Consider the following 24342-nt stretch of genomic DNA (forward strand, 5'->3'; position numbering starts at 1 on the left):
GAGGTTGAGAAATTGCAAATTTCTATGCTGTAAACCCTAATTTACAGCAGAAATTAGGGTTTAGCGGCTGCCTCGAGAAGTGGCTAGAAATTGGAAGTTCCAAGACTTGGATTTTTCAAGGTTGAAGGTGAATTTCAGCTAAATTCAGATGGAGGACTAGCTAGCCATTGAATTTGGGGCATTTCCATCGTCTATGAAGTGGGTGAAGGCCAATTAAGTGCTCGAATCAAGGGGCAAATCAGTTTGAAGACTTGCTGGTCACTTTGGACAGCAAGGGGAGTTTGGATTGCGAAGGGAATCGGGAGATTCCCATTGCAAATCAACTTTTTCTTCAATAAAGCTAAAGAAATACCGAAAGGGGTGCCAATTTTGGGGCCAATGAGGTGTGCATTGTCCAAGATCAGTAGGTAAATTTGTATTTTCAGATTTGCATTAATTGTTTGCTTCTATAACTAAGTTGTAATCAGGGATTTACCACCCATCCATGGAAGGAAGGCTGGTTGCACATCTCGAAAACGGCAACATCTGAAGCTCCAAGATATAGCATCCTCATAGAGATTTGAAGCTAGCCATAGCAAGTCTTCAATATAACATCGGTAGATGAGGAAATAATGTCTGCATACTGACCACGAGGAGGAGATGTTGGAGGAGCCATGAGGAGGGAGATATAGAGAAGATGAAGAAAGACAAGGGATCTTCAGGGAGAAAAGTTTGCCAAAAATACGGACTCACAAGGATTGCACGAGTTCAAAGTAGTAAAGATGACACATAAAGAAAAGATCAACAATAAGCAGAGTGTAGTAATGAGAACATGACAACTGGATGCATATGAATCTTCTCTAAATTTGAGGAGTGCATCACAAAAGGAAAAGATGGATCAAACACAACCAAAAAACAGCCTTAAACCCGTTGCCCAGTCTTCCAAAGAATTATAGAAAAAGGAAAATGCAAAGGCTGATCAAGAAACCGCATGTAGTAGTTGCATTAAATGCAATCGTCTTGCAAAAAAACAGGTCAGCTTGAACATGAATGTTTCCATAAGGTGCCGGTGTATGTGAAGGCACTGGGACATGGAAGCCCTGTCCAAAGTGAGGCTGGGGCACAACAGTATGACCAGAAGGTCCACTAGGAAAAGCCATGGAGGCAAACTGTGGAGTCAACTGATCCACACTTGGCATAGATTGGGGGGGATACCTTGGCTGTAATGATCCCGAAAGTGTGTGTGAAGTAGGTGGAACACCACCCGACAGAGGTAAGGATGAGGTCCTAAAGGATGTGGCTATGTTTCCATAACCCCCGGTGTGATGTGCGGTGCGACATAATGTGTTTGAAATGGAAAAGTGAATGGTGTGAATGAAAGTGGAGAAGTAGCGGATGAATGTGGTGAGATGGGTGGGTTTTGAAAATGAGATGTATGAGGTGCAGATGCATTTTGTTTATTTTTATCATTTAATGATTGGGTCCCCAAATCTGGGGCATTGGGATCCATCATCCCAGGATCTAAAAGAGCCCCCAAACTTGGGGCATTTTAAATCAGTCATTGCCCCAAATTTGGGAGCTGAAAATGCACCAAATTTTGGGGGATTTTCAGCAAGGGAATGCAGGCTGGAATGCCCCAAATTTGGGGCATTTTGAGTCAGTCATTGCCCCAAATTTGGGAGCTGAAAATACACCAAAATTTGGGGCATTTTCAGCAAGGGAATGTAGGCTAGAATGCCCCAAATTTGTGGCATTTTCAGTAAAAGGAATGCAGGCTGAAGTAGCACCAAAGTTCTAGCATTCTTAGCAAACATTTAACACACACATGTTAAGAGATTTCTAAGAAATCATACTGGTAAACAAATGAACGTATTGTGGGAGTGTTGGAGAGAGTTGTGTGCAATCACAACAAATGTGGCTAGCACACTGCGAATTGCATTCCTATGAATGGAGGTTTGGAGACACCTTGACATATTATTAAAAATGCTTAGGGAACAAAAGATAACATCTAACTATTCGGAATAGTACAAACGTTCAATTGTGAATCTTGTTCAAGCAATCAAGGAAGCTTGGGGAGAAAATGATATTGCTTTCTACTTGGTAAGATGGACATAAATTTGGACCTTTCTATTTTGAAAACAAGGTTTAATTATTTAAACTGATTATTGCTTGTTGGGTTGTCACATCATGTTCTTCTTATTCATGGGCCTTATTTTTTGGAAGAGCAACGGCCCCTAGCAACTTACAGTAGCCAAGGTATGGAGAAATATCACTACCAACCACGTGTTTCTTTCGGGGCACTAGACATGGAGGAGGAGCAACAAAAACCATACACCAAGACACTGATGTGGAAGGGTCAAGACCAGGTCTCCAGCCTTGAAACAGACCCAAAAGCTGAAAATGCAAACGACAGTTTGTAAAATGTTAATGAAACATGCCGAAGATGATCAGAAGATGGTCGCTTAGGCTGGAAATTAGTTGCAGTAGTGAGAAATAGGTCAAAACAGCAAATGAAAAGTCAAAACTCAGACCTGAAGGAGTGTAAAACAGCAGTAGGAACATTGATCTTGCAATTTGATACCATGTCAAAAGTGGATGTAGTGGTGGAAGCGTGGAAAATTGTTGTAATAGACTGCTGAACATAAGAGACAAAGGAAAGAGAAACACTGCAAAAGAAACGAACATTGCACAAAGAACTTAGAAGCAAAGAGATACCTAGGAAATGGAATCCATATAACAAGCTATGAGACAATACAGAACCAATGTGAATCACCAGTTGTGAAGGCACAAGCAGCTGCTCCTCTCCCTCCATGAGATCCTATCAAGTGATGAATGATAGATGATGCTTAATGACTGTGGAGGAGGAGCCACAATAAATAGGCTGAAAAAATGCCATAAATGGCAATAGATTGGCCAGCATAAAATGTCCAAAACGGTCATAAGAAAATGGAGATAAAATGCCTAAATAATTTAGGAAATATATTGGTGTCCCAGCCCTTTGAATCACATGCACAGACTCAACCATGAACTTACATATTTGCTAACAAATTCAACATATGGGACTTCTATGGAGCGAGCAACCTTGTGGGATCGGCTCAACTCTCAAGCATGATTTTTTTCTTTATGAGTTTGCAAGATTCTGTCCTTGTGCATGTTTGTAGGTTGAAGACTGTAGCAAAAGTGTGGAAGCAGTATGTGTCAGGAGGATGTGAAAATTTGATGCTTTGCTTATGTTTAATTGACATTTGATTAAAGGATTAATTAGATGTGCAATTAAAAGATGCACACGTGTTGCACATGTGAGGTGCAAGCTACTTTTTCATAGTTGAAGGCCGAAGGACCCTGTGAAAAAGATGGGTGTCAAAGGCAAAAGTTGTAACAAGTTACACTTGTTAGATTCTAGGTGAATTTTGGTGTCAGTTTGCCCCTAGGACTATTAATTGGCCATTAAGTGTCAATGGTGACACTAGGGACTAGGCATTAATTAATGGATTAATGCTTGTCCAAGGGTCAATTAATGCATGGGACCACTTTGGGTTGCAAACGGCCTAGCCAATTAATTTTTGGATGGGCAAGGTCAATTTTCTGGGCATGGATTAAGGGTTGAATTAATTTTCAGAATTGATTAATTTTGAAAATTAATTAAATGGCTAGAAATTGCTGAAAATGGATTAAGAAAGCTGCCACTTGGCAAAACTTTTCCATGCAAGTGGGAGAAAGGTTAAATAGGGCTGAAGGGAGAGGGAAATCTTGTTTTTTCATTTTGGAGCTATCGGAAAGAGGTGTTGGACTGTTGCTGCCAGCTTTTGGGGCCATTTCCCAGCCATTGGAGACCATTTTGGTGATGGAGATTGCATATTCTTGACCTTAGGAAGCTGGCAATCGTTGTTGATGCACTTTCTCCTGAAGATCACAGTCTCTGATGCTCCTATTGTTGTTGGTGCATCCGTTTGGGGCTGGTACAGCAGGGCAGTTGTTGATTTTGATCAGTTCTTCACGACAAATCTCAGAATTTTCTCTCTCTACAGCATTCTCTCATCTCCTTCAGTCTATGCCCAGCAATTCTCAGCCATTTGGAGGAGATTTCAGCATTTTTGGTGGGCTGATCTATAATTTCTGCAGTAAACCCTAATTTACAACAGAAATTAGGGTTTAGCAGCCACCTTGGTATCTGTGCCAGAGATTGAAGGCTCAAGGGACTGAAATCAGCAGCTGATAATTGAAGATTATCAAGGGATTTCAAGAGCTAGCCTATCCCGAATCGATTTGGGGCAGCATTTGGCCAGCCAAGGGTCAAATTGAAGAAGAAGTCCTGGGTGAATCAAGGGGCAAATGACCCAAAAGGCTTGTTGGTCATTTATAACATCAATAAACAATTGGTTAGCAGGAGGAGATTGAAGAATCTCGAGTTGTACTCCTTCCAATTGAATGAAAGCTAAAGAAATACCGCAAGGGGCACCAATTTTGGGGCCAACAGGGTGTTTACTGTCCAAGAATGTTATGGTAAAGTGTGTATTTCATTTTATTTGCATTTATTTATTGCTGTAATTAACTCTTAAATCATGTTATCACCACCCATTCCAAGAAGGAAGGTTGGTTTCAGTATGTGTCTTTGTATCAATATAAGATGTTTGCCTTGCAAGTTTTTCCTTAAGAAGAAGTTGCGGATGCTTAGTCTTGATGATTCCTCCTCTATGAAGGAGCATATCATGAAGATGGAGGACATGAGAGGTAAGCTTGCCTCTCTTGGTTGGATGATATCCTTTGAAGACATGGCTATGATCCTTTTGACTCATTTGCCATCTCCTCGGTTCGATGTTTTCTACAATAACCTTATCACATCGAGGACATATGAGACATTCTTATGGGAGGAGCTTTCACCGCTTGTCCTAGAGCATGACGAGCGACTCAGAGAGGTTGGGGCCAATGGTTCTTGCTCCATCAATGCATTTATTGTAGGTCTAGGTGAAGGGAAGAAGAAAAAGGCGTAGGCCAAGGACAAGAAGTTGGAGGACAAGAAGGATGAGAAAAAGGAGAAGTAGCACAAGTACCCACACTGTGGGAAGGGCACTCATCTCGAAGAGAAGTGTTGGCAAAAGTACCTCCCAATTGAAACCAAAGGAAAAGGATTTGAATGATAGAAAGGATACGAATGTTGCATAGGCGACGATAGAGTTTTGTCTTTATGCATATATTTGCTAAGGAGGATATAACTCTTACTTCTTCTGTTATTTGAGCACTAGACTATGCTTGAGAGACTAGACTAGATGGAGGATTTGTTACAAGAATTTTGATTACAAGATAATCCCATGTAGGGGCACAAGGTACAATGATAACTTAACAAGATATGAAAAATCCTACAATGCGAGATGGTAGGTATAGATAACAGGACTCCATAGGTATGAAGGATCCCACAACTTGGGACCGTAGGTATGGATACAAGATATCAGAATTACAAGATTTCCCTTGAGGGGGATGAATAAGATACAGTATAGTACTAGACAAGATCTCATACTACAAGATTACAAGTTGACAAGACAATAGGAGTATAATGGAAGACAAGACAAGACTAGATACCATGACTAGACAAGAATTAGAAGTGGAACTTGAAGTTATTCACTTGGAGGTCTCGACTTCTTGAGCTTCCAAGACTGGCGTTGGTAAGATTGAGGAGCTCTATGGCGAGCCCTTTCTTTTATAGGTGTTGGAGGATGGCTAAATATATTTTAGAATGTTCCATGATGACACATCATGGATGACACAAGCGATGACATGGCATATCTTTTAGAAGGTTTTATGATGATATTGTTGATGATACATGCGATGACATGGACGATGGCATATCTTGTAGAAGATTCTATGATAACATGGCAAGGCTGGGTTCGCATGGTTGGCTTGAGGATGCCGTGTTAAGGGTGCATTTGCATGGGGTGTGGATTCATATGGCATGAGCAAGAATTAATCCGTACACTTGATCATGGTATATCTGTGACATCTTTTGCTCACAGGAGAAGCCATGGCTTGTTGATAGTGGGGCCTCTTCTCACATGATCTATAGACACTTCAGGATTTGAGTGTCAGAGGGGGCATAGTTATGATTGGTGACAACTCTACCGTTCCCGCTTGAGGAGTGGAAACTATTCCTTTATTGTATTAGATAGACAATCTTCTTCGGCCAAAGTTCTTTATGTACCGGATTTAGGTTTAGCCGTGTGGTCTTCTCATGAGCTTGGGCTGCTTTGGCATGCTCGTTATGATCATCTAAATTTTGACGCTATACGATGGGGTTTCTCGAAAGAAGAAGATGGTGGAGGGACTTCTTGATTTTTCTTCTATTTACACGTTGTATTCTAGCTATTTGAGGGACAAGCATCATAGGAAGCCACATCCCTAGGTTGCTACTCGAAGAGCTTCTACTCCACTTGAGTTAGTTTATGCCGACTTTTACGAACCTATGGGCACGGTCTCCCTTGAGAAGGCCAAGTATTTGACGCTGATTATAGATGACTTCAGTCGTTATGTGTGGCCTTATTTTTTGGAATACAAGAGTAAGGCGTACTTCCATTTCTAGGAGTGGAAGGTGTTTGTGGAGACATAGACAATCTTCAAAGTTCGTGGCATATAAGTAGATCATGGTGGAGAGTTTACTTGTAAACTCTTTTCTCAGTTTTATAGGGATCATGGCATTCGGGTGGTGTATATCTATCCGAATACACCTTTGGAGAATGGTGCAATGGAGTATGTGAATTAGACCATGCTAGGGATGGCGTGATTGATGTTGGAGCATCGAGGTCTTCCTCATTTCCTTTGGGTTGAGATGGTGGCTACTATGATTTACATTTGCAACCGTTCCTCAACTTTTGTGTTATAGGACATGACTCCCTATGAGGCTTTCTTTGGTCAAGAGCCCTCTGTGTCTCACTTCCGTATCTTTGGATGTGATGCATTTGTTCATGTGGACAAGAAGAAGAGGAAGACAAAGCTTGACTCGAAGTCCAGGAAGCTCATTTTCGTGGGCTAGAGCACTATTACGAAGGGCCATCAACCCTATGACCCGACAACATGGAAGCTTGATGTAAGCAGGGATGCGATCTTCAATGAGGCTTTGGCCTCTAAGGATCCTATTGATGGTTCTATTGCAATTGATTCTTCGTCATTGACTGATCCACCCCCACCCTCCGTTTCTCTACTTCCTTCTATGTTGCCTCTTAGTACCCTTTCTTCGTCTTCGTCTTCGGTTCCTCCCCCTTCTCCCCCTCCACCCTCTACTCCGGCTTCCCTACCACCTTTGACGAATGTGACTACTACTTCTTCTTCGTCGCATACTTCCACCCCTTTAGCTTCCCCTTTGGAGTCTTCTAGGGTTGACGAGTTGTCAGAGGCGGAGCCTTTTTTAGATGAGGATTTACCTTCCCTTATTGAGGGGGAGTCCCTTTCACAGACAAGTGCATTGCAGGTACCGGAGGCTACTTAGTCTTCCTTGCAACCAGATGAGTCTATTTGGATTTCTTGTTAGTACTAATAGCTCATATAGGATTCAGGTGTTTCTCACTTTCTTGCTTCTCCTATGTAATAAAGCATAAATGCCTAGTCTAGGGTAAGTATAAAAGGTGGAGGTGTAACATGTGTAGCATCTATCATTTCTTGCCAAGCCACCTTGGCTATGGCTTCCTGACATTTTATGTCTATTTCTTGTATTTTCAGTTTAAAATCTTGCTGTGGAATTTAGCTTTATTACATTGGTATCAGAGCATGGTCTTTGATCTATGGAAAATGTCATTTTCTTGAAAAATTTAGTCATCGGGATAGGAACCAGTTAATTGGAGCACCAAGATTTGGTCACAGGGTTTGGTACAGTTCAAACTGTGACTAGTCAGAGTCTTCTGCAACAAGTCGTGACTAATTTTGAAGGCTTTTGAAGAAGACCTTGAGGAAGATGGAGGTTCTTGGCTGAATTAGCAGGACGTGGTCAAATGGAGGTCCATTTTGAAGGTTTTTGGACCTAACTGAAGTCTAAGTGGGGTTACAATGGTTAAACTGAGATTACTTTTTGGGGTAGTTTCTCTCTCTTCTCCTCTCAAGCTTTTCTTCAAGCTTTCATGGTGGATCTCGACTTTGCTCTTCTTCTTGGCCTTCATTGGTTCAAGTAACCTCCAAGATTTTATTCTCCATGCTTTAAGCTTCACGTAGAGTAGCTATATACCTTGATCAAGGCAACTATCATCAGCAGGACAACAGGCTGAGCTGGCGCATTTTGCACTGAATTCCTGCACCTCTTTCTCCACGAAATTTCATCAGTTGAAGCTTGGCTATGGTTAAGGCAAGCTTTGGCAAGGCTCCTTCAGATCTTCAGCAAGCATCTATGGTCTTCTTACACTTCCTTGATCATTCTTGATCATTCTTTAGCTTCCAAAACTCTGGCTAGGCAGATTCAGGACAGCAGTGAATCTTTTCTGAAATTCCTTTAAAATGTCAGAAGGCTTTTGTTCTATCAAGCCTCCTGGAGCTTCTCAACACTCAAGGGATTGACATTGATGCATTCTTGGATGTGAAGCTTCAAAATATGGTGGCTATGGAGTCAAAATAGGGCAGCAAGCTTCAAGAATCCAATTCTTGGATTATCTTATTCATTTTCATGGGGCTTTTGTATTCTACAACTCCAAGAAGGTTTGATTGAAGCCACTCCATCAAGAATCGGTCTACATTGGGGCATTCCATCAAGATTGAGAGCATTTTCACTCTCTTGAATGCTTGAGTGTATGGTATTTTCATTAATTCTTGATTCTATCAAGAATTTGGATTCTTCAAGGCTCAAAGTATTTTCTCCTACAAGCATTATGGATATTTCTTTAAGCATTGGATTCTTTTGAATCATTGGAGCTCTCTATTGGAAGTAATGCTTATGCTACATGGAAGCAACCATTATGGGACAAATTTTTGTTTGAAGCTGGGGCTATACCTTTTAATTTGGATCAATTTAATGATGGATTTTATGGAGTATTGACCGATTAAGGTTCATCTACCATTCTTCAACAACAATCAACAGGTAATTCTTGTTCCCTACTCTTAATTTCCCTATTAATCCACTTGTTCAAACTTTCCAATTGCTGAAAGGGAAGAAATTAAGAGTAAATCATTGATGTCATGATCATATAGTACCTTACCTAGGGCTGATTGATGTTGTTTACTGATTTCTAGCTCTGTCCATTCATAAATTGATGCCCAAATGATTGCATAGATTGATTCATTACTCCTTGCTTTGTTGCTTGATCAACCCATTTTACAAACTCATGCAATTTCCTTTCATTGATGCTTAAGAATTGCTTAACCTCTAACTTTGGGGTCTTTTGTGATTCAATCTATCGAGAATATCCAATAAATTGTAAAAGGTGAGCATAGTAAATTAGTGAGTCACTGATTACTATTGGTAAGCCTTTCTCATCCTCAGTTTTCATACATTTTACCCTTGAATTCTTGCATACCATGAAATGACAAAATCGTGATTTAGCCATGCATTGCATTCCTTGATCGTTAGAACACTAGCTTTGCCATGTATATTCCGACCAAGGAAAAAGGTCGAAGCCGGACGAGATAGCAAGACAAAAGAGAGGTGACCTTCCCTTGCTATTTAAGACTCTGTAGGGGTGCACAACCTGGCTCGGAAGGAACTTTGCACACCTTTTGGAGTTTCAGAGCTCATTTAGGTGCCTGTCCTACTGTTTTATCCCTCACCACAGGTGGTGGACCACGGAAGACCACTTGGGAAAGAGTGGATGAAGATTTGAAGACTTGGGGTACCGAATAGGACAGGTTGTGACATCCTTGGACAGATTTACAGGTCTTTTCATACAGGTATCTATCAGTTGCAAGGGTTTACTGGATACTTACAGGTGCCTTATAGCCTATCACAAGTCTACTAATTGCTTTGAAGGTCTATAAGTACTATAGGATTCATTTCAGGGTCAAACAAGGTTCCCACAGGGTGTTAACAGGTTGCAGGAATTCTCTGGACAGATATACAGTTCTTATTACAGAAAATTCTGTCCTGATCCAAACTAAGAACTTGATAGCTCCATTCGAAGAGGGGATCCTAAGCTCCGATTTGAATCAAAATTTTGTTGATTCGACATCGGGAGCAAAAGTTATGGCCAATTTCTTGACAGGGGGTCTAGTGGACTGCACCTAAACAGGCTGTCTGGAATACACTGTTTGAGTTCAATCGACCTATATACCCTATTGCAAGTTGAGATATTATTAAATCTGGTATATCCCCATATAATAAGCTTTCCATAGAGCTATTAAGCATTGGGATTGGTGCCATATTCAAAGAGAAACAAGGGGTTTAGTGACAAATTGTCTACTATTACAGCATTGTTTCTTAATGGCCAGGAATAAGAAGAAAGACCCTATTACTGAGGCATTGAATGATGGTGTCAGAGACTTCCAAGAGGATCAAAATTACACAACTGAATCCCATAATGTTGATCAAGTAGATAAAGAATTAAGTATTGGAATTGCTCATAGCACACATCAAGGACAGTAGGTCACATATGAAGAGCATGCAGGGAATGATTATCTCCTATTGTCAAAAGAGCTGGGACATGTTAATGAAGGCCTTTCTAAGGATTTGAAGGTTTTGAATGAAGGTTTAACCCATATGAATCAAGGTTTGTTGCAAGGGATGGCACAGGTACACCAAGGAATCTCTGAATTGCAGCAAAGCAATAAATTCTTATTCCAAGAGCTCATCTTACCCATAAAGGAAATCGGAAGCGAACCACAAAGTGAACCTCAAAATATTGAAGATTCCCGTGCAATTCCCTTTATTGGTATTTCTTTCCATCCAAACAAAGAAAAGTCTCAGCCAATAATGCACACCTTTGAAAAGGGAGAGCCATGTCAGGGGCAACCATCATCCTTCACAAATTCATGAAATTCATATCCCAAGGCCTCAGTTTAGCAGTCCAAAGATAATCATAGACATGAAGGGGAACGTGACAACACTCGATGGGACAATGATTATCATGGATGTGATCCCTTTTACAAGAATTTTTATCATTAGCTCTCAAATGCACAAAAAGGAAATGCAGTTAACAATCAAGTCCATGAAGGTGGAAGGCACGATGAGCGAAGATCAGCCCATGACATCCCAAACCAAGAGCGTGTTTCAAATGGACAACCCTCATCTCATGGTTTTGGGCCACCTACTTTTAGACAAAATTCATGGAATAAAGATTCATGGAGACAACAATCTCATGGGCAGTCATCTTACAATGAAAAAGAATATAAAGAGAAGATCAATAACACTAATTTCAAAGGAGATAATGCATCACCCTCAGAATGGGAGGAGTGGATCAATAAGTTTGAATTGTACTTCACCCTTTACCCTAGAAGTGAAGAGGCCAAAATTTATTTCGCGGCTCTTCATCTTGAAGGTTATGCCCATACTTAGTGGCGTTACATGCAAAAGATTGGGCAAAGTTTTGACTCTTGGGAGGAGTTCAAGCAAGCGATAATTGATGTCTTTGTGTCTCCTTTGGAAAAAGAAAGGCTTCAAAGAAGATGGTATGCGTGCGCTCAAAGGGGAATGTTCCATTAGAGACTATTCCAATGCCTACTTGAATCTTTCCATGTATGTTAAAGATATTTTTGGTCTTGACCCTGCCCTATCATCGGAGGTAGGAGCTCAACAACCAAAAACATTACATGAGGCCATACAATTGGTTGAAAGATATTCTTTGAAGTACAAAAGGGATGCATGAAATTTTCAGCAAAGAAGTATGGGCAATAATGTTTCCAATCAACCTATAAAGTATGGGCAAGTTTTCAGCCAATCAAGAGACTCTTTTAGACAAGAAAACAGAGGTTATAACAGTCCAAACAGTTATAACAGCAAAGTGCCAACATTTCCCACTGTTTATGTCTCTAAACAGAGTGGAAATTTTATACCAAAATAGGGGCAAACTTTCAGAAATGTGGCTGAGCCAAGAAATACTTTTTCAAGAGCTGAAAATACTCCTAAATTGCCCCAAAACAGTTCTAACAGCAACTTCCTTCCTCACGACAAATTTCGAGATATGCATGCAAAAGGATTATGTTTCAAGTGTGGGGAGAAGTGGCCATAAGATCATAAGCTGAAGTGTAAAGCTAAGAACTCAAAAAATCAACATGGTGATTACTCAGGAAGTGGAAGTTAAAGAAGAAGAAGATCAAGAGGGAAATTTACTGTATGTTGATGCATACCCAATGGTTGAAGAGATTCATGAAGAGGAGCATGCCACCAACAAAGAATTCTATGATCCCATGGATGGATTTCCTTTTGATCCAGGTGGTAATCATGATTCTCATGTTTCCTTGTATACCATCTCACATGATGCATGGACCGGTTGTAAAGGGGAAAATACACTTAGACTCAAAGGTTTCATTAATGGCAAGGTTGCACATATTCTAGTGGATACGGACAGCACTCATAGCTTCGTCAACACCAAATCTTCGAATGGACTGAAGTTGCTACCCATTGCTATGGATTCTTCCTTGTGGATACAAGTTGCCAACAGTAAATATGAGTCTAGTAAAGAAGTGTGTCCATGTACCTCAATTGAGTTATCGCCCTCTTGCACAATAAAAGTGGATTTAATCACTTTGAATATGGGGCCTATTGACATTGTTATTGGTTGTAATTGGCTGAAAACACTCGGCAAATTTACCTTGGACTTGGAGCAAATGCTAATGGAATTTAATTGACAAGGATAGCACATAGAGTTGAAAGGCATAGACCACAAACAAATAGAACTCATCTCCATGAAGAAATTGTGAAAAGAAATCAATGCAAAATCATGTATCTTCACGTTTTTGCTTGCGAAAGTAGATGAAGGACAATCAACAAATCAGCCATTTCCTTCTTCAAAGGAAAGGGATCCAAGATTAGAAGAGCTATTGGAAGAGTACAAGGATTTATTTCAGCCACCATCATCTTTACCTCCAAAGTGAGAAGTTGACCATCCTATTGACTTGTTACCCAATACAAAACCCATCAACAAATCTCTCTATCGCTTGTCCAAGTTTGAAAGGGAAGAAGTAGAGTGTCAAGTCAAGGAATTGTTGCAAATGGGTTTAATTCAGCAAAGTTAATCACCGTTTGTCTCTCTTGTGCTCTTAGTCAAAAAGAAGGATGGATCATTTCGCATGTATATTGATTATCGGGATTTGAACAAGTCAATGGTCAAGAATAGGTATCCTATTCCCTGAATTGATGATCTTTTGGATGAGCTTAAAGATGCAAAGGCCTTCACCAAAATAGATCTTCGATCAGGTTGTCATCAAATCCGAATGAAGGAAGGAGATGAGTTCAAAACAGCCTTTAGAACTGAAAGAGGGTTATATCACTTCTTGGTTATGCCATTTGGACTTTCCAATGCACTTGCTACTTTTCAAGCCCTCATGAATAAAATATTGCAGCCCTTTTTGTTCAAAACAGCTATTGTTTTCTTTGATGATATCCTAATCTATAGTAAATCCAAGGATGAGCATTTGAAGCATATAAGAGAGGTCTTTGACACTTTACAAAGACACACAACAAGAGTTTTTCAAGTTTTTTGAGGCGCCTTTTCATTTAAAGTTGCACTTTTTGCCCCGGTTTATCTTTAGAGGCCGCCTACGTGTCTTTGCTATTTTTCCATCTTCCTTTTGCTTTTTCTTTCATTTTTCCACCATCTCGACTTGGGGTAAACATTATTCTCTCCTCACCAAGGGCACATTCATCTTTAAGTGGGAGATTGTTCGGGGTAAAGGTGCATGTGCCTAGCCACGAGTGTATTAATTATACTGACACTATCTGCATATCCGCACACCTGTACACTACAGGTGGCAGGCGCCCATCATTGTCACTTCATTCTTTATTCTTTCAGTGACATTTGAATAAAGGGAAGACCAGTCACACATTGTGACTATTAGAGTTTCCAAGTCTCTGTCTCTCTATTGCTGTTGCTCCTTCCACCATAGCTCTTAACGTTTGGTAACAAAGCAACTTCTACGTGCGGATTCTGAACAGCCACTGTTAGTTGCTGCCACTCCGCCAAGGTCCTACCAACGTTCAGCCCAAGGAAGAGAAGAAGTTGTTTTGGAGGAGGAGCTGCTACTATTTTCAGCTTGCACACAGTCTTGTACACAATCTTGCATAAAAGTGTGCACACATAGTCTCTCTTGGTCCTGTTCGTGATATTCTCAGCCATGTCTAGTGCTTGCCATTTTCTCACACTTGCCCTCCATTTCTTGCAGATCTAAGAAAAAACACAGAAACCTTAAGTTTCCAAACGTAGGGATTTTCGAAAATTTCTGCAATTTCTCATCCGTCTTTCTTGTCTATTACCTAACTTTAAAGAAATTTTCAATTTCTCACACTTCATGCCAATAAATTTGGGGATTTTCGGCCGACGTTCCCAATTTCTAAAATTTCTCAAAATTTCTTTGATGAAAATTGTGGCTTTTGCTTGATTCAAGTTTCCTCGCGTGAATCTCCACCGAAATTGCCAAACATTGTAAATTTCTTTGACATTGGTGCGATAAATTTGGGGCTTTTCAGTTTTTTGGCTTTGGCTTGCATCATGAGGTGGATTGCAGTTGTTGGTTCTGTTGGCATGTGTCTCAAGGTAATATTTCTTTTGAAATTCAGACTATAAGGTAAAAATTTCTTCGATTTCTTTGAAATTTCAAGAAGAAATTTAGGACTTTTGCCGTGCATGCATCTCAAAGCAAGAAATCAATGGTACAACAACATTTAATTGTTGCTATAATCAGATTGAATAGTAAATTTGGGGAAAATTCAAAAACTTTGGTAAGAATCAGCATTAAATTGTTGGAATTTGTAATTTTGTGGGCATGCATTACAAGGCAAGTGTACTATAGCAGTATACAACAGTGTATTGCGGCTATTCTTGTGGCTGAGTGCTATTTTGGGTGACATCGCATACTTTTGTGTTTGTGTGATAGTTTGGCGTTTGTTTGGTAATCTTGAGGGATTTTTAGTACTCTAAGATGTACACATACTACACTTTAGCTTTGAAGTATTTTATTGCCGATCTTTGTTGATTTCTGACAACATGGCGCGTCAGGGTAACAATGATTAGAGCACTATGCTTGGTGTTTTCACTCATGAGGATAAGCTTGATGGCTCCAACTACCCATTGCGGAGTTTTATGGTCCGCAACCTTTTTGTTCGAACAGCCATCAAACAAGGCTGTCCAAGACTTAGATAAGTCTAAAAAAAAGAAAAAATGCCATTATTGCAAGAAGCTTAGTTACTATATTGATAAGTGTTGAAAGAGATTAGACAAGGTGAAGAAGAAAGACTCTGGTTTGGTTGTCCAAGAGGCATTGGCCAACAAATTAGCAGATGGTGATACTTCAACCAACTTGGTAGAGGAGGATTATGCATTTCTTACATGCATCTATGATTCTTCAATGGTTGATTCAGCATTTAATGCTATTGAAACGCAGTAAACATGGTATTTTGACAGTGGTGTTTCAAAGCACATCACTTTCAAGAAGTGTTTGTTTAATTCTTTGCATTCTGTCCCTATTGGGAAGCGTGTCATATGTGCAAATAACAACCACCATGATGTTTGTGGCATTGGGACACTCACTATTATTGCTGTATATGGTTTAGACTTCATGCTTCTAGATGTATTATTTGTGCTTGGCATTACAAAGAACTTGTTGTCTATTTCAGCTTTCAATAAGCATGGCTTTTAGGTCATCTTTGAGGATGATAAATATATTATCAGAGATAGAGAGATGAACTATGTACTCAGGCTGTCCGGCACCCTGTACAAGGGTTTATTCTTTTTGGACATTTATGATAGATAGTCTCATGATGCTCTGATAGTCACTAGTCTTACATCCGCTATGTAGAATGTGGAGCTTTGGTATGCTTGTTATGGACATATGAGCTTCGGGAGTTTGATGACCCTTTAGAGGTGTCATATGGTAGATGCATTGCCTCTAGTGGAGACTTCACCTCCTCATGCATGCGAGGGATGTATTTTGGGCAAGATGCACAAGTTTGCCTTCAAAAAGAATGGTGCAATGCATGCTGTCCGAAAAATGTTGCTTATTCACTCGGATGTTTGTAGTTCCATGAGGACATATGTACTTGGGGGGTCATCTTTACTTTGTTACATTTATTGATGACTACTTGAAATATACATGGGTGTATGGATTGAGGCTAAATCTGATGTGTTCATGCATTTTAAACATCTTGTGCCAAAGCTCGAGGCTGAAACTGGTTTAAAAGTGCAGACACTTCATATAGATAGAGGGGGGAGTACATGTCTCGTGCATTTACGACATATTTGTTGGATCGTGACATTATGCATAAAGCCACTGTTAGAATGACTTCTCAACAGAATGGAGTTGGTGAAAGGAAGAATCACACTCATGAAAATAACTCGTTGTATGTTGAAAAGCAAGGGGTTGCTACATAAATTTGGTTAGAAGGGCTTTAGTGTGTCAATCATGTATTGAATCATGCACCTATAAAGGCTTTGAAGACAATCACACCGTTCAAAGCTTGGCATGGCAAGAAACCCAAAGTTGACTACTTTTGGGTGCTTGGTTGCATAGCCTAGGCACATGTTCTGAAAGAGCTTTGTGGAAAGCTCGATGATAAGGTTGTAAAATGCATTTTTATTGGCTACAGTTTAGAAAGTAAAGGCTATCACATGTATGACCCACGCATGAATAAGGTATTTATTAGTAGAGATGTCCTATTTGCTGAAAATGCAACATTTTCTCATGACAGTTTCAAATGCCACCACACATGACATCAGTGATGTTTTTGAAGGCCCTTTACCACTTTCTTTGGAGTCCACGCTTGCTGTAATTGGCAGGACAGATCTATCAAAGCAAGCTGTTGTTGCTCCATATGCTCTCAAATAGCAGGGTATTGATGAGGGTTTGCCGCATGTAGTGGAGGTAGCGGGTCAGCATGAAGGGGCTGTTGTAAATGCAGCAAAAACAGTCCTGAGATAGCTGTTACAAACTCTTTAGGAGAGTAAAATGGATGCCTTGCTACCTTAGTGCACTAAAAGGGCTGCCAAGCATGCAACACATGATGCAAGGGGGGCACATTTGGCTGATATAATGGAAGTAGATGATTGTGATGAGCATGTGTTTATGAGCTCATTGTTGGATGATGAAGGGCCTACTTCCTCGAACGAAGCTTAGCAAAATGTACATTGGATGCAGGCCATGCAAGAGGAGTTAGACTCCATTGCTGCTAATTGTACATGGGATCTTGTGGATCTATCATTTGGCAAGAAGGCCATTGACACTAAGTGGGTTTTCAAATTCAAACATAAAGTTGATGGTAGAGTCCTCATGCGCAAAAGAAAGGTAGAGTTTATGAGGAAACTTTTGCTCCTACATCCTGTATGAGTAGGGTGAGATGTATGATTGTGATGGCTACAAATTATGGCTGGAAAGTACCTTAGTTGGACATTAAGATAGCATTCTTGAATGGGGATTTACATGAGGATGTTTGTGTCACAATCTCTAGGGCTTGTGGTTAAAGGAAAAGAGCACATGGTATGCAAGCTACATAAAGCTCTCTATGGTCTTAAACAAGCACCTTGTGCATGGTACTCAAAAATTGATGCATATTTGGCTAGCAAAGGGTTCAAAAATAGTTTGTCTGTTCCCACTCTATACATTAAGAACGAAGGGGGGGACTTTCTGATTATTATTATTTATGTGGATAATTGGTGCTCATTGGACCTGCAGAGGAAAAAATTGCAAATTTTAAAGTTGAATTTAAACATGCATTTTCTATGTGAGATATGGGCTGTCTATACTATTATTTGGAGATTCAGTATACCCAAAATCAGCATGGTATCATCATGTCATAGTCATAGTATGTGGATAAGCTGTTACATACGTTTAATATGCAGGATTGCAAACCTATGTGTACTTTGTCTATGCATAATGGTGAAGAGATGTTTGATGTTGCAATTTACAACCAAGGTGTTGGCTATCTTATTTATCTTTGCAACATACGCCTTGTTAGGTGAGTAGGTATATGTATAGCCCATGGACCATACATTGGCAATCTGTTAAATTGATTTTCAGATATTTGCAAGGTACTCAGTCACATGCATTATTATCTCCCAAGGGAGGGAGACTTGCATCTATCGGCTTACAGTAATTCAAAATGGGCTGGTGATGTAGATACTAGGTAGTCTATTAGTGGACATTGTTTATTTTTGGGTCGCTCATGCATTTCATGGCTAAGTAAGAAATAGCCTACACTGGCTACCTTGTCTTGTGAGGTTGGGTACAGGGCAGCCTTTACTGTAACAGTGGAATGTGTATGGTTTGTTGGCTGATCTATAGATTTCTTTGGACAGTCCTACACCCATTCTTTTTGGCAATTAGAGTGCTATTGCACTGGCACGGAATCTTGTATTTCATGCTCGCATGACACACATTGAGGTACATTACCATTATGTCAGAGAGAGATGCTATGTAGGAGAGATTAGTTTGATGTATGGCCCTACACAAGAGAATGTTGCAGACATTTTCACCAAAGCACTTCCTCGTGAGAAGTTTAAGGCTTTTCGAAAATCCTTGAACTTGCTACCCTTTGGTGATTGATCTTCTGGTACTTCTACCACATCGGCATTGCAGGGGGGTGTTAGAATTTGCCAATTCTATGGGTAGTGCCTAATGTTTTTAGTTATTTGGTTTTTAGTGTAAACACAACTAGTTACTTAAGACCTATTGTACTTTCATTCTATCATTCCAGAACTTGCATCTTTTGAGTGCGGAATTGCTGCCCACTCTTGCTCATTGTCTTGTGTTCACTCACTCTCTCTCTCTCTCTCTCTCTCTCTCTCTCTCTCCATTTTCAACATATTGGTGCCCACCCTTGCTAGATAGCACATTAGACAGCGACTTGAAAGGTGACAGCCAAGGCCTAGAACTTATATCTTGAAACAAAGCTAATAGCCAAGGTGACTTCTATTGGATGTGTTATTGCTATCTGGATTCACTCAGTGTAAAGCTGCAAGTGATGAGGACATCATCTGGCTAGAAGATGATCTCCTAATGCTGTAGACACTTCTTGATGTCAACTAATAAAGGCCGCTCCTGATGGATATTTTAGCCATTTGCCTGAAATTGTACATGCTACAAAGTACTTAGTGTGGTCTCAATGGTGGAATATATGGGATTTTGATCAAAAGATTGGAACCAGTTCCATCTATATAAGATGGACTTTAAAAGCTGCCTTGGTTGGTGAATCCACTGGAAGAATAGATCAGACATAGATACTTTCTGATAAAGAGGAGTGGTACAGTTGGGGCATAATATTCTGTTGTCTAATCTTTGGTTGGCCAATCTGTACTGACTTCTACAATCGCTCTTGTGGAGTGTAATGTTGAAGTGATCTATAACATAATTGATGTTTTCAGAGCTTTATAACATCAGAATATACTGATATTTGGATTTTTAAGATTCAAATCTTTAAAACTCTTCTTAAAGTTAATTTAGTCTTTTGGAGCATTGTACTGGACAGTTTTTTGTTGCAAGTTAAAAGAAAGGCTGTTCAGGATGCTCTTGATGCTTTATTTTGTTGGTTTCTGCTGGAGATAATAAGGTATTTGGTTGGTGGACCTTTGATATTGGATTGCAGACAGTAAAGACACGGGTGATTAGAAATGATTTGAATCCACAATGGAACGAGGAGCTGAGTCTTCCTATACCTGACCCCCTTCTGCCATTAGAGTTGGTAAGCACTTACTCTTTCCATAACAAACCTTTTATCCTACTCAACAGTTTCTTTATAGGATATTTAAACATTACTTGTGGGCTTCCTAATCAGATCCTTTCTTACTATTAGAGTTGGAAAGAGTTTACTCTTCTTACTATAAATCTTTCTACCTCAAGAAAACATTTTCCAAAGAGACATTAAGGTTTACTTGCCACTTGTACTATCAACCTATTCTGGACATGAAGTTCATCTTTTCTGTTGCCCTCATCTTCATTTGAGTACTCATCGGATTGTGTTATTTGCATGTCATATGTTTGCATTTCTTCGTGTTTGCCCTAGCTGTTCTTTATAGCTTTCTAGAGAAGTGAAACAGGAACTTCGCATGCTTGGTCCTAGGTGATCAACACAGAATGGAATTAACAGCAAGTCAGATAACACTTTGGTGGTTGATGCAGAGGAAAATGGGAGAGTCATGGGGAACTGCATGCCTGCTGAGAACCTGTGAAGATAAACAGCCTCAGTGGTGGTGTCCGATAAAGCTCTTTTCTCAGCCTCCAGTATGGAGGCAACCACAGCCTGATTAGGTCATCCACATGAAGGATGACTAAAATAGATTTCAAACCCTTAACCTCCTAATAAAGGTTGGAGTCATGGCTTGATTAGTGGAAGCCACTTTGTAAAATGAACCGATTGATCCATTGGTACCTAGCCCTTCGAGCCATAGAGGGCCTTTGGCAACTTGTAAACATGGTTCTCCTTCCTTTGCACAAAGAAACTAGGAGGCTAATTCAATATAAGTCTCCTCCTCAAGAATGCCATTCAAAAGGTTGACTTTTCATCCATCTAGAAAACCGGCCATTAGTGACGAGCTGCAAGAGTCAAGATGGCCCAAATAATGGACATACAAAAGTCTCTGAGTAATCCAAGCCTGCCCTTTGTGCAAAACCATTGGCAACAAGCCTAGCTTTGTGCTTGTCCAAGGTGCCATAGGCCACGTATTTGGTCTAACAGACCCACTTCACGACAATCACCTTTTGCTTCTTTGCACATGGAACCAATAGTTGACGAAATTATGAAGGAACAACAATGGGGGTTGATCTTGTTGTGATAGAGACCTAGAGGCATCTTGTACTTGTGATGCACCTGTTTGGGATAGAGATTCTCCCTTGGTAAATGTACATTCCCCTCATTAGAAGAAGATGGTTCCCCCTTTGGCGGATCAATATCCCTTGAGAAAACCTGAGGGGATGTGGTAGGAGGAATATTCGGTGGAGGAGGGCATAGCAACAGTGGAGGAGGAGGAGAAGGAGAGGAAGGAGTAGTACCAAAATCTAACCTGGAAGGCAAGGGAGGTGCTGATGGTTTGGGAGGATGGGGGTCAATCGATGATGAAGAACCACTTGCAAAAGCATCACCATTAATGGGAGTATCCAAAGCTGCAATCTCATCAAAGATCACATCCTAACTCACCTTGATTTTTCCTTTAGTTGGGCCATAGAGCTTGTAACTCTTCGTGGTTGTACTATAATCAACGAAGATAAATTTCTTTGACTTTGCATCGAGCTTGTCTCTTTTCTTCTTGACCACATGGATATATGCATTTGTTAGCAATTTAGTCAGTTCATGAGTGAGTCTGGGCATGTGGTTTAGTGGACTGTGCACTATAGATATTTCAGGCATTTTTAATTTGTCATTATTATGGTTTTGAGCCATTATTTGCTGGCTGACCTGAGCATCCTTATGGCATATCTTTGTGCTATTTATATGGCTCTCTCTTCCTCAATCATCATTCATCATCTGCAGTCTTCTAGAGCAGGTTTTGTTGAAGAGAGGGAGCTAGTGCCAATGCTCACACTGAAGGGGGTGAGTGTGCAATGGTGTACGAGATCAAGGCATTAGCTGAAGAGCAAAGCTGAGGTGAGAGTTAATGGGAGTGAACGCAGAGATAGGTGTACCATTTGTGATGGTACACAAAGAATAAAAGAATGTATTTATATGTTAGGGTACATTAAGGGTGTGTTTACACCCATAAGTCTATTTACACGGAGACGAAGGGACTTTATACCCAACAACCTCCCACTTAAAGGTCCGAAGTGGTACCTTTAAGCTAACCAACTCCCACTAAACGAATGCAATGCTCATGCTGAGCCTTTGTAAGAGACTTAGTGAGAACATCTGCAGGGTTATCTTGGGTTTTGACCTTAGTCAGTGTGACAAGATCATCATCCAAGTGATACCAAACATCTATGTGTTTGGTAGGTGCATGGAACATGGCATTCTTAGCCAACATACTGCACTTTGGCTATCACAACCAAGCACTGGAGTACGTGAAGAAAGACCAAAATCCTTGACCAGACGGCCAAGACAAATAGCTTCCTTAGAAGCTTTGGTGGCTGAAATATATTCAGCTTCTGTAGTACTCAGTGCCACAATTTTCTGCAATCTTGAACACCAAGAGATAGCCCCACCAGCCAAAGTCATACCCACTGGTAGATTTCCTAATGTCAAGATCTCCTGCCATGTTTGAATCACAAAATCCCTGCAACTCTAGTGTACTCTTTCCATAGCATATACACTTTTCTTGTGTATCTTTCAAGTATCGGAAGATACATTTCACTGCTTCCCAATGTGGCTTGCCGGGGTTAGACATGAATTTGCAACAACTCCCACTGCATGAGCAATGTCAGGGCGAGTTGCAACCATGGCATACATCAAAGATCCACAAGCTGATGCATAAGGTATACCCTTTATGGCACTAGTAACTGTATCATCCTTAGGGCAATCAGATTTGCTAAGCTTTGTATGTGGCGGTAAAGGCACACCAAGAGTCTTAGCATCAGCCATATTAAACCTGTCAAGTACTTTGCTAATGTACTTGTCCTGTGAGAGAAACAACAAACGTTGCCCTCTGTCTCTTTTAATGCGCATGCCCAAAATGTGTTTAGCTGCCCCTAAATCTTTCATAGAGAAGGCTGAACTCAGCTACCTTTTAAGAGCATTCAAAGTACTCTTATGCTGTCCTACAATCAGCATGTCATCCACATATAAAACCAGCACAATAATGCTGCCATCATTAGCCTTTTTAGTGTATAAGCAGTGATTTGCATGACTACGTTTAAATCCATGGCTGAGCATAAAGGTATCCAATTTTTTGTACCATTGTCTAGGGGCTTGTTTCAGCCCATATAAGATGCATTTCAGCTTACAAACCACCTTCTGTTACTTCATGTACAGCTCTTCATCCAAGTCACCATGAAGAAAAGCAGTCTTCACATCCATCTGATCGAACTCTAAATCCAAGGATGCAGTGAGAGGAAACAAAACACGGAGCGTAGTCATCTTCACCACTGGTAAAAAGACCTCCTGGAAGTCTATGCCTTCCTTTTGTGCATAGCCCTTAGCAACAAGCAATGCCTTGTACTTGGGCTTCCCATCAATACATCTCACTTTGTAAATCCATTTATTAGGAATAGCTTTCCTATCCTTGGGCAAAGGTACAAGCTCCCATGTGTTATTTGCATATAGAGACTTCATCTCTTCATGCATAGCAAGCTTCCACTTTCTCTTGTTTTCACATAACTGTGTCTCTTTAAATGTCAGAGGCCCACCCTCATCTATCAACAAAATGCAATCCAAAGATGGTTGAAACCTCTGTGGCTGCCTTTTGACACATGTAGACCTTCCTACCCAATGATCATGTTCTTCTTGGTGTCCTATTTTATCATGTGCATCTATTTGCTGTCCATGATTTTTTGATTGTAGCACAATAGGTTGCTACTCATTTTCAGCATTAAAAGGGATAGAATTTTCAGGTAATGGCTGTTGAATGGCTGGCTGTTCATGCTGAAATTTGACATTCTTTTTGTCAAGATCACCATGTGTAGCATTTTTCAGCAACGTTGCCTCATTAAATACTACATCTCGGCTGCGTACTATCTTCCTGCTGTGAGGAAGCCAAACTCTATAACCCAATTCTCCCTTATCTCCATATCCCATGAAGATGCCCTTGATGGATTTTATGTCTAGTTTGGTCCTCTGTTCTACAAGTACATACACAAAGGCATCATAGCCAAAGACACACAAATGGTCATATGAAGCAGGTTTGCCAGACCAAACCTCTTCAGGAATATCATTTTCCAATGCATGATTGGGAGATCGATTGCATACATGAACTGCAAGTTTAAGAGCCTCTTCCCAAACTGTTGCAGGAGATTAGCTGTGGACAACATGTATTTGACTCTCTCACAAAGTGTACTGTGTGCGGTTAATGCTTACAGCCATGCCATTTGATATAGGATTATAAGGGGTTGTCAACTCCCTCTTAATGTTAAATTCTTTTGAGACATACTCACCCCCATTATCTGTTCTTATGGCTTTTAACTTAAGCCCTTTTTGTGGGGTAACAAAAGCATGAAACTCTTTAAAAGAATCCAACACTTCCTTTTTGCTCTTAAGTACATACACCTATGAACTTCTACTAAAATCATCAATGAAAGTAACAAAGTACCGTGCACCCCCATACGAATTAACATGCATACTGTATACATTAGAGTGTACTAAGTCAAGAGCATTAGACTTCTTAACGACGCTAGAGTAAT

General features: G+C 40.3%; 1 protein-coding gene across 2 annotated transcripts in view; it reads left to right on the top strand.

Moving 5' to 3' along the window:
- Positions 1-24342, top strand: part of LOC148017139 (putative ADP-ribosylation factor GTPase-activating protein AGD11) — a 46834-nt gene that overhangs the window by 12041 nt on the left and 10451 nt on the right. Inside the window, exon 2 of one of the 2 annotated variants that reach the window (XM_087662670.1) lies at positions 19667-19762. The exons of the other annotated variant lie outside the window; for it this stretch is intronic. Within the exon in view, the coding sequence (XP_087518796.1) occupies positions 19667-19762 (96 nt within the window). The remainder of the gene's footprint in view (positions 1-19666; positions 19763-24342) is intronic. 2 annotated transcript variants of the gene reach the window in all.

This window comes from Lygodium microphyllum, chromosome 22 (genome assembly GCF_053477565.2).
Source record: "Lygodium microphyllum isolate KBCC chromosome 22, Lygodium_microphyllum_v1.1.10, whole genome shotgun sequence".
Lineage (NCBI taxonomy): Eukaryota > Viridiplantae > Streptophyta > Polypodiopsida > Schizaeales > Lygodiaceae > Lygodium > Lygodium microphyllum.